This window comes from Alligator sinensis, unplaced genomic scaffold (assembly GCF_000455745.1).
Source record: "Alligator sinensis unplaced genomic scaffold, ASM45574v1 scaffold721_1, whole genome shotgun sequence".
Taxonomy (NCBI): Eukaryota; Metazoa; Chordata; order Crocodylia; family Alligatoridae; genus Alligator; species Alligator sinensis.
Window position 1 is genome coordinate 3,557,282 of NW_005841857.1, and position 11,138 is coordinate 3,568,419.

Below are 11,138 nucleotides of genomic sequence, written 5' to 3' on the forward strand. Positions count from 1 at the left end.
TATGGTTAAGGGCTTGCAGGCCAAGCCCTACGAGGAGAGACTAGAGAAACTGGATCTATTCAGCCTCCGCAAGAGAAGGTTGAGAGGCGACCTTGTGGCAGACCTATAAGTTCATCACGGGGGCACAGAAGGGAATTGGTGAGGTTTTATTCACCAAGGCGCCCCCGGGGGTTACAAGAAATAATGGCCACAAGCTAGCAGAGAGCAGATTTAGATTGGACATTAGGAAGAACTTCTTCACAGTTCGAGTGGCCAGGGTCTGGAACAGGCTCCCAAGGGAGGTGGTGCTCTCCCCTACCCTGGGGGTCTTCAAGAGGAGGTTAGATGAGTATCTAGCTGGGGTCATCTAGACCCAGCACTCTTTACTGCTTATGCAGGGGGTCGGACTCGATGATCTATTGAGGTCCCTTACGACCCTAACATCTATGAATCTATGAAAGGCTTGCAGCCCAAGTTCTCCTTCTGCTCCGTCAGGCACAAAGCATGTGCTTATGACATCATGGCCTCCTGTTACAGGAATAGCTATGATATTATTGTGACTTCACATCAGGTTTTCACAGTGGCAGTAAGTAGGGTCTGGGAACTACAGATATCTTTCAACAAATGTATTTTTGGAAGAGAGCACAGAGTTGGAATGAAAGGACTGTAGGCTCAGACACACGTGCCCTTTAAGCAGTGGCCTGAAGGAAAATGAGGGGGAGGAAACAGATGAAGCCTGCTGCTTTATTTTGGCTGTAGACTGATGTATCACTATACCATTAAAAAGAAGTTGGGGTGGGAGGAAGCATAGGAGGTAGATCTGTGCAAAGCTTCGGTAGGTGATTCAGTTCAGAGAAGATTCACCCCGATTTGGGGACCACAAGTCCGAATATGAATCGAACCAGAAGACCAAGTAAAAACTCTGGATCGATTCGAAGCAACCAAATCAATTTGGAAAAAATTTTGGAAAAGATTCAGTGATTTGGAGATTCGGTCATAGACTAAACAGGCAGCTGACAGCTGCCTCCAGCGGTTAAGGCTGATTGGGTTGGGGGAGGGGGCAGGGAAGTGATGTGGGGGAGGGAGGGATTGGGACTGGAGCTGGGACAGGCTGCCCAGCTGGGGCAGTGGGGCACATTACTTGGGGAGAGGGGTGTGGTGGGGGTGGGATGTGGGCGTGGCAGCACTGGGAGCGGGGGCTCTGCCCTGCTGGTGCCTGCAGTTTGGGGTAGGGGGGGGGGGGGGGGGGCGGCCGCCCCCCCCTGAGAGCGCTAGGTGACTCCACATGTCAGCTGGAGCCTGGCAATGCTCCTTTCCAGCTGCCCCAGCTCCCAGACAGCACGCGGCCAGCTGCCATGCAGGTGCCAAACGGGGGGAGGAGGGAGGGTGATCCCTGCTGCCCCACACTGCATGGAGGGGCTCTGCCATGAGTGCCCAAAGGCTGCAATTGCCGGTGCTTCAGCCGGTGAGTGCAGGTTTTTTTGTTTTTGTTTTTTTTTTGTGCCAGGACGAGGCTGGGGCCAAGGAGGGGGGGCCCCGGGGGCTTCTCCCACAGCTCCCCTGCCCAGGGAGAGGCAGGCACAGCCAGAGGAGCCACCCAGCTGTGCCTGCCTCTCCCTGACTGATCCAAATCATTAAATCTGTCCGAATCAGCACTGAATCTTCTGAACCTGATTCAGCCAGATCAATTCAGGACAGTGATCCGAATCTCCAAATTGATTTGCTGTCCTCTGAATTGGCCGAATCTGAATCTGAATTGAATACTTCCCTATTTGCAAAGGCCTAGTAGGAGGTGTGTATGGGAGCTGCTGAACAGAAGTGCACATCAGCTGAATCAATGTAACAGTTTTATTTGCCGACTTTTTATAGTGACAGGAGTGAGCTCAACTGCTGCAACATTAAAGCTGAATGAAAACTGATTTAACCTTGCCTACATGGTCAGATGAGTCACTAACTGGCTGGAGGGCTGCACCCAGAGAGTGGTGGTGGACGGGTCATTTTCAACCTGAAGGGATGTGGGCAGTGGGGTCCCCCAGGGCTCAGTCCTTGGGCCTGCACCATTCAACATCTTCATCAGCGACTTGGACGAGGGGGTGAAAAGCACCTTGTTCAAATGTGCAGACGACACTAAGATATGGGGAGAAGTGGGCACGCTAGAGGAGAGGGACGCTGCAATCAGATCTGGACAGGTTACAGGGGTGGGCAGATGAGAACAGGATGGGTTTCAACACTGACAAGTGCAAGGTGTTGCACCTGGGGAGGAAGAACCAACAGCAGACCTACAGGCTGGGGAACTCCCTTCTCGTCAGTGCAGAGTCAGAAAAGGATCTTGGTGTCATTCTTGACTCCAAAATGAATATGGGCCGACAGTGTGGGGACATGGTCAGGAAGGCCAACTGCACCTTGTCATGCATCCACAGATGCATCATGAACAGGTCCAAGGAGGTGATCCTCCCCCTCTATGTGACATTGGCCAGGCCGCATTTTGAGTACTACATCCAGTTCTGGGTGTCGCACTTCAGGAGGGATGTGGACAGCATGGAGAGGGACCAGAGGAGAGCCACTTGCATGATCAGGGGGCATCAGGACAGGCCCTACAGGGAGAGGCTATGGGACCTGAACCTGTTTAACCTCCACAAGAGAAGGCTGAGAGGGGATCTGGTGGCCATCTACAAACTGGCCAAGGGGGACCAGCAGGCAATGGGAGAGTCCCTGTTCCCCTGAGCATTACTGGGAGTAACAAGGAATAACGGCCATGAGTTGACTCAGAGTAGGTTCAGGCTAGGTATCAGGAAGCACTACTGCACAGTCAGGGCAGCTAGGATCTGGAACCAACTTCCAAGGGAAGTGGTGGTCGCTTCTACCCTGGGGGACTTCAAAAGAAGGCTAGATAGACACCTTGCCGAGGTCATTTGACTCCAGCATTCGTTCCTGCCCATGGCAGGGGGTCAGACTTGATGATCTGCTCAGGTCCCTTCAGGCCCCACCAACTATGACACTTGCATTCATTTCTCTCCACATCTACCTGTATAGGAGTGAGCACACAAAGCACTTACATCAGTACAGTGTGATGTGCAGTAAACCTGGTGTAATTTAAACCAGTATCATTTTTCATCAGTCTGCAGGCTCAGAGAACCTATACTACTGGCAGAATGATTGGCCACAGCTTGGCCGCTACCCCAACCAGCCCATGGACTTGCCCCCTGTCTCCACACCAAGTGTCAGAGCAGAACTTGGTCTCACGTCACAATGAGGTGTGAAGTCCCACTGTGCAGACTTCCTCCCCACAAGCTTAGATGCAGTGGAAACCTAGCACATGTTCTGCAGTATGTGCCGTATGGTGCCGGGGGCAGAATTTGCGTCCATATGCAAGTCAGGGGGAAAGAGAGATGATTTGAATTTTCTACATGATTCGAAATTGCTAGTCATGCCCCCAGCAGAGAAATCACTGATGGTTTGGATTAGCTAGAGGCACCTAAAGCCCCCTTACATTTTTTTTACATTGGTGTTACTTATTTCAGGGCCCTCACAAACTGGAAGCTGCAGTTAGTGCATATGTATGGAAAATATGCTGATGTAGGTAATGTCTCAGTCACATATTCTCTTTTTACAGCAAGTGCTTAGCCATTTTGTCAGAGGAAAGCAAGTCCCAGGAGAGAGTAGAAGGTGGACCAACGGGGTGAGGAAAGACAGTTTGAGATTCAGGAAATGTAGGGGCAAGAGGGCAGTATGTTAAAGCATTTTAGGGAAAGTGAGGGATGTCATTTGGAGATGACAGATTGAGTCTGCTTGTAAAGTTTTAAGACGTGAGTTAAGAAATACATGTACTGTTCCTGGCCCTGTTGTCTGTGCATCCTTGGCTTTCCATTGCTCACAGCCAGTTACCTTTTAACCTAATAAAGCCACCTCTGTTTCCATCCTCAGCAAAACTAGCCTACCTCATGGCTCAGATGCAGCCAGCGCAGGTCAAAGCCCCTCAAGGTAGACCAGGGCCTCCAGGTGTTCCTGGCAAGGAAGGACTCCCAGGAAGACCTGGCCCTCCGGGAGAGCCTGGCCGACCTGGGCAAACAGGATCTGAAGGACCACCAGGGCCTGTGGGTCCAAAAGGTGAGTGAATTCACCAGTCTGTTCCAGCAGCCTGTGTGCCCTTTAAAGATGCCACTTTGCTGCAAGTATACACAGTACTTTCTCTAAATACAGAGCGTGTAGTGTTTTGCTGGTAAATGGAGCTGGTTTAAATATGGTTTGGTTCTGCTGATTCCAAAAACAGAGCATTTATCAATATTTGCAGTGAAATGTTTCATTAACTTTTTTTAAGAGTCTTATTCCTAAATCTAGTCCTAAACAGGACAAGAAGTGATGGCATTAAATTGCAACAAGGAAGATTTAATTTTGGTATTAGGAAAGACTTTCTCACTATCAGGTGCTTAAACATTGGAACAGATTACCTGGAGAGGTTGTGGACTCTCCGCCCCTGGAAATGTTAAGTGCAAGCTAGACAAATCATTGGCTGGGACGGTTCAGACAAGGATGATTTTGTCTTGAGTAGGCAAATCATGTAGTCTAATCATGACTTCTTAAGGTCCCTCCTAGCACTGTATATGATTCTAAGGGGTTCATTTCATCATTTGGAACAGGACTCCCCTATATCCGGCAAGACATTTAAATATCCCTGCTTTGGATCTAACCGAGCATCATCAACCTTTGCCTTAGGCTGACTCTTCATTGCTCAATTACTGTAACAATGTGGGCCACAGCCATCCAGAGCTCAAATAAGCAGTGATTCAGTCCCATGGAGTGGTTCAGTTCCACTCTGGCTGTCGTCCATCGATATGCTCAAGTACGCATTTCACTTTAAACCTGTAAATAGTGCCCTGGATCTGAGTGGGGCGATATCCAAGCTTAAAGCTAAGCACATGGTAAAGTGCTTTGCTGGACCAGGGCAGAGAGCTCAGTAAGTTGCAGAATCAAGCCTTAGGTGGGTAGACCATTATGTAAATATCACAATCTAGTACCCTGACCGAATTGTGCAAAAGGCATATGGTTTCTAGAGTGGATTCCTACCTAGGCTTTCCACCATGCCACTTAGGAGTGACCTTCAGAAAAGGACTCAGTCTTCCTCTGTTACCACTTGCCAGCTAAACAGCTCAGCTATGCACTAAAATCAGCCCAATGTCATGTGCACCTCTCCTGCTTAACTTACCTGAAGTGATGTGGGCTTCAAAGGAAAATCATAAAGAGAAGCCCCTTGTCTGTCTGTTCAAGCTGAGGGATGGGGATTTCATAGACATTGGGGCTGGAAGGGACCTCAGAAGATCATCGAGTCCAGCCCCCCGCCCGAAGGGGAGGAGGACAGCTGGGGTCATAGGATCCCAGCAACATAAGCATCCAATTTACTCTTGAAGGTGTTCAATGTAGGTGCTTGAATCACTTCCGATGGCAGGCTATTCCAGACCTTGGGGGCTCGGACAGTAAAGAAATTCTTCCTTATGTGCAACCTGAAACGGTTTTGTAGTAGTTTATAACCATTCGACCTCATCATCCATTAGGATGCTCTGGTGAACAAATGTTCTCCCAGATACTGGTGGTCTCCCCTGATAAATTTATAGGTGGCCATCAGATCACCCCTGAGCCTGCGCTTTTCCAGGGAGCCCCATGGCTCTCAGCCTGTTGTCATAAGGTCTGTTTTCCTGACCTCTAATCATGCATGTGGCTCTCCTCTGCACTCTCTCAAGCTTCTCCACATCCTTTTTGAATTGTGGAGCCCAAAACTGGATGCAGTACTCCAGCTGCGGCCTCACTAAGGCCGAGTACAGGGGGAGAATGACGTCCCGGGATTTGCTTGAGAAGCATCTATGGATGCAAGCCAGCGTTTTGGTCACTTTACTAGCCGCAGCATCACACTGCAGGCTCATGTTCATCTTGTGGTCAATGATGACCCCCAAGTCTCTTTCTTCCATAGTGCTAGCCAATATAGCACTGCCGAGCCTATAAGGTTGCTGCAGTTTTTTCCTCTCAAGGTGGAGAACCTTGCATTTTTCAGTGTAAAACACCGTAAGGTTCTCGTCCACCCTTTTGCTGAGCCTGTCCAGGTCAGCCTGGTTCACCCTCCTGTCCTCAGGTGCTTTGCCCCAAAGTTTGGTGTCATCAGCGAACTTGGCCAGTCCACTTCTGACTCCAGTGTCCACATCATTAATGAAGATGTTGAACAATATGGATCCAAGGACAGAGCCTTAGAGGACACCACTGGTCACAGGGCACCATGACGATTGACTTCCATCAATTACCACCCTCTGGGTCCGACCACGGAGCAAATTTTCCAGCCAGTGGATCATGGTGGACCCAAGGCGACAATTGGCCAGTTTCGCCAAGAGTTGATCATGGGAAAGCAGATTGAAGGCTTTTTTGAAGTCAAGATATATGACATCAATCTCTTCTCCCTTGTCCAGGTGATAGGTCACCTGGTCATAAAAGGAAATGAGATTGGTCAAGCAAGACCTACCCACAACAAACCTGTGCTGGCTATCCCTCAGGATGTTGGCGTCGGCCAGTCCATTAAGGATCACCTCTTTAATAAACTTTTCTAAGATCTTCCCTGGGATAGAAGTCAGGCTGATGGGCCTATAGTTTGCTGGATCCACTTTCCTCCTTTTCTTGAAGATACGCACCGCATTGGCCTTCTTCCAGTCTTCGGGCACTACACCAGAGCGCCAGGAATTCTCAAAGATCCGTGCCAGAGACTGGGCTATGATGCTCGCCAGCTCCTTGAGTACCCTGGGGTGTAGATTGTCAGGGCCAGCTGACTTGAAGGTATCCAGCCTATCAAGGTGTTCCTTTATGAGGTCCGCATTGATAGAGGGCAGGGAATCTCCCTCACCCAGACCTCCCTGTCCCGTAGCGGGCATGGGCATCCCATGGGACTGATGAAAGCCCAGTGCAAAGTACCCATTTAATAGGTTGGCTTTTTCCTGGGCGTCAGTTGTCAGTTGTCCCATCTGGTTCAGCATGGGTCCAATGTTGCCCTTGCTTTTCCTCCGGCTCCACACATATCTGAAAAAGGACTTTTAATTGTCCTTGAAGCTCGAAGCTAGTTGGAGTTCAGTTGCAGCCTTGGCTTTCCTGGTTCGCTCCCTGCAGGACCGGACCAGTGCAGAATATTACTCCTTGGGATGCGGCTAATGCCTGTATGAAGTATACAAAGGATGGGGGAATTTCTTGATGTCTCCAACTGTTCAAGGCTCTTTCTCAATCCATCCCTGCCACTGTCCTTCATCACAGTAGATACCATGTGTCAAAGAAGTGATTGGTCCCAAACAGCATCACTCCACACAACTTCTCTAATCTCCTTACCAGGTCCTGTCTGAGACTGTTGATAATAGGTATTTATTTAGCAGAATTTGCAGGGCTGCAATGTGAGCACTCCTGCTATGGCCATTATGTTTTCTTGTATTACAATTGGGCCTAGCAGACCTGTTCAGGAGCTGGGACCTCCTTGTTGGGTACCTTTGTTTTATGCCAATCATACTAATCATTTTGGTTTTCTCTTGCCAGGTGAAAGAGGCACGAATGGTGAAAAAGGAGAAGCTGGCGTTGGTCAGAGGGGTGAAATAGGTTCTCCAGGGATTCCAGGTGTGTTGGTCATTCCTAAAACCAGGTCCCACACTGTCTCTCAAGATAGGCTCAAGGTCGGACATCTGCCCAAGCATAGGTGGCCTCTGGGGTTTGTGTGGTAATGGCAAGCTGGTATCTTTATCAACAGCCCACAAGGGAATGAAGTAGCAAGCAAAAGGTCCAGCTGCCTTTGACCCCCAGGCAGAATGACCCGATCTCCCTTTCACAGCTGGCCTGCCGGGGTGGTCTTTGGGTTTGCATCAAGACGGAGGCCCAAACTCATGCCTCCCAAGCTATAGCAGGGCATCTTACTAGCTCTGTGTTCCTCACTTCCCTTTTTCAGTGGATTAGTTTGGGATGCTTGTCAGCCTCCCCAAACCTTGTAACAACAGAGTGCAGCTGGTAACTTGCCAGCAAGTAGAGGATCACATCTCAGCCAAACGCCCAGACTCCAGGGTTTTTCCAGATGTTGGTAAAGCCTCAATATAAGCCTTGTGTTTGAGGCAGATGAGCATAATCCTGGGTCTTTATCAACAGATGTGCAAATATTTGCTAGCCATTCAGGTTGAAAAGCCTTTGGTCAGCCCTTCCTCACACCCTTATTCGATGCCAAAAGGGAGCCAGCGCTGTGCTTCAGGACTCTGTCTGCCGCGATTGGCACGCGGACCTCATGTCGTATGAAAGCAGCTATGCACAGAGCCATGTTCAGTAGCCACTCCAAGTGGCAGCTGAGTGAAAGGCAGGGAAGTGTACTGCTTCTAGCTGCATGTGGGGAAATGGTCCAGACTGGGCTTGGTACATCATGATGGGCTTGAGCCAAACATCTGGATGGGGCCCTTGTTTCATGACACAACGCTGTTGAGTCAACCCCTGGGAGCAGTGCTCACCCAACATGCTGTGTTTATATTCTAGGCCTCCCAGGGGAACCTGGCTATGGCAAAGATGGGATGCCAGGACCACCAGGCCCCCAAGGTGAAGCTGGGGTGCCTGGCCTCACGGGCCCACCAGGACCTTCTGGAGCCAATGGGCAGTGCGATCCCTCTCAGTGCGCTTACTTTGCAAGTCTGGCTGCAAGGCCTGGCAACGTCAAAGGACCCTAGAAACTGCAGCCTAGGGACAACATCTCTGGACTGATTTCTAAAACTTGAATTCAACAATCCAGCTCCTGGATTTCTTTCCTTGCATTTCTTTATGGGAGGCCTTTTAGACAATGATAGCCAACAAATGCTGCCGGTCGGTCAGATTAGTATTATAATTATTATTAATTATTATTATTATTATTATTGATGTGAGAAGTGATTTTGTTTTTGTTCTCTCTAACATCAGGGAATGTTAAAAATTAAGAGTAAAGGTTTAAAAAAATATATATATAAATATATATGATATTGATGCATAGCATAGCTGTCACTGTTTATATAGAAATTGTTGTGGTGCCAAAAATAAGAGTTCAGCTGGTGAATTCTTGTCTGAACGTCAGTCACCCCATCCTCCCCTTCTCCCACCCCCAGAAAGATCCCAAGTGCTCCATTCAATCCATGGTCATGCCTGTGAAACGGGCTTGCAATGAGGTTGTTAGCACTAGCTGATAATTGCTAAGTCGCTGGGGGGAAATGCCATGCAGAGGCTGGCAAAGAGCAATGCCGTGCATTCAGCTCACAATGGACAATCAGTTATAGGCAACAGGCACCGGGTTTCCCAGAACAGCCATGTTAAGTTTAACGTTCTCTTGCTCATAAAGGACACAAACTTTAATCATGCGAATCCACTTTATAGGCTTTTTACAGCCTTTTTACAGGCGTGACAGTAGGGCTCTGAATAGAAGGTAAGACGTGGCATCCTGCTCTGCACGTGTTCTCCCATTATGCTCCAGAGGTTGTAGTCCCAGCATGTGGGGCTTTTGCTCTTGCTGCCGAGGAAAAGCCTCTGCAAGCCACTGGGAAGTTTGTCCTCCTTCAGTTCAGATGACATTTTGTGCCATCTTTGCTGTAAATGGCTAATGTCACCAGCTAACATTAATAGAGGGGTCTTCCATGTCTGGGCTAGATGTTATGTTTGGATGGAGCGTATTATGGGAGATCAGTCTAGATGGACTGTATTGTGGAAGGGATCCAAGGAGAGGCTGGAGAAGTGTCTCTTTGAGATGGTTTAGGAATAGTGAGCCCATCATGCATCAGTGCAGGGGTTGGAATAGATGGCCCTAGAAATCCCTTCCAATCCCATGACTGTGAGAGCTCCCTCCTTGCCTGCGAATCTGAACATCTGAGTGCAATGTGCAGCCCACCATTTCTGAACGACGCGGTGCACAGCTTTGGAAGTAAGGACAATATGTCAGAGCTGATCTGTAAGAGGGCCTCTTACATGCAGTGGGCAGTGCCGATAAGCATTTGGAGAACAAATGAGTTAAAGGAAGCTTTGTAGGTGTGTCAAATAGTCCCACCCAGAGACTATCACTTGAAAATAATTGGGCTGCAAGGCTGCAAGAAATAAACTTAAATATATACAGAGAGTAAAGAGCCTGTTCTGCCAGGCTGGGCTGGGCAAAGACGTTCACTTCCGTCGTAGATTCTCCCTCATGCTGAACACATTTATTGAAGCACAGTCCCATAAGCAAAGAGACAGCTTTTCCCAAGCAATCAGGAAAGATGAGCCTCATGCACACACTTCAACACAAAGCACCCTGACTGTCAGAAGTGCTCTGAATACAGTCACTTGCCTTGTTCTCACAGAGGGAAGGGGTGTCGGGCCTCAGTGGGCATTGCTGATGTCTGCACACTTTTGAAGATCTTGTTAAATGCGAAAATTGAGTTCTTTTGGGAGGGAAAAAAGGGTATTTCCAAGTTATTTAAACTGAGCAGAAGTCAGTTGGGGAGAGTGTGGATCCATTACAGCAACGATTCCCAAACTCTGATAGATTGTGCCCCACCGATTTTAAAACGATGCAGCCTTAAGTACCACCAGCCAATTTTAAAGTTCAACCTTAAGTACCACCAGCACATTTTTGTCCTATAAAGTAAGGATAATATATCTGTTAAGGCGAACCACTGACAGGTGATCTGTGTACCACTGGTGGTAGCTGGACCGCGATTGGAAACGGCTGCATTGCAGAGTTGTAACGATGGTGCGTCTATAAACAGAGCCATTTTGCCGCTTTGCAAACTTTCCTCCCCGCACATAGCATATGATCTTTTCAGTATGAAAAATGCAATAATGACCGTATCTCCATATGGGAGGAAAGAAGTCTTTCTGCTGTAGATTGCAGTGGTGTCATTCCCCTGCCAATACACAGTGGTTCATTGTATTTTATTTTACCATGTTCTTTGTCATATAAAGGCAATAATGGTGAACATTTCATACATGGAAAAGTTAATTACTTATGGAGTAACTTAAGGAAGTGTATCTATGCTGTGCTTCCTCTGATAGGTCAACTCTCTGTATTTAAACCATTGTAACGTCTAATCGGTGCAGCAAACAGTAGGCAGGCATGTTGATCATACAGCGCTTTGCAGTACCAGGCTTTCTGTGCAAGGCTAGGATACAGTCCACCTACT

The 11,138-nt window shown here is 48.5% G+C and overlaps 1 protein-coding gene across 1 annotated transcript in view; it reads left to right on the forward strand.

Annotated features, from left to right (window-relative positions):
• Positions 1-8,690, forward strand: part of COL22A1 (collagen type XXII alpha 1 chain) — a 295,276-nt gene extending 286,586 nt beyond the window's left edge. Inside the window, exons 63-65 of the mRNA XM_025214699.1 lie at positions 3,904-4,086; positions 7,531-7,608; positions 8,503-8,690. Coding sequence (XP_025070484.1) covers positions 3,904-4,086; positions 7,531-7,608; positions 8,503-8,690 — 449 coding nt within the window. The remainder of the gene's footprint in view (positions 1-3,903; positions 4,087-7,530; positions 7,609-8,502) is intronic.
• The last annotated feature ends 2,448 nt before the right edge of the window (positions 8,691-11,138 follow it).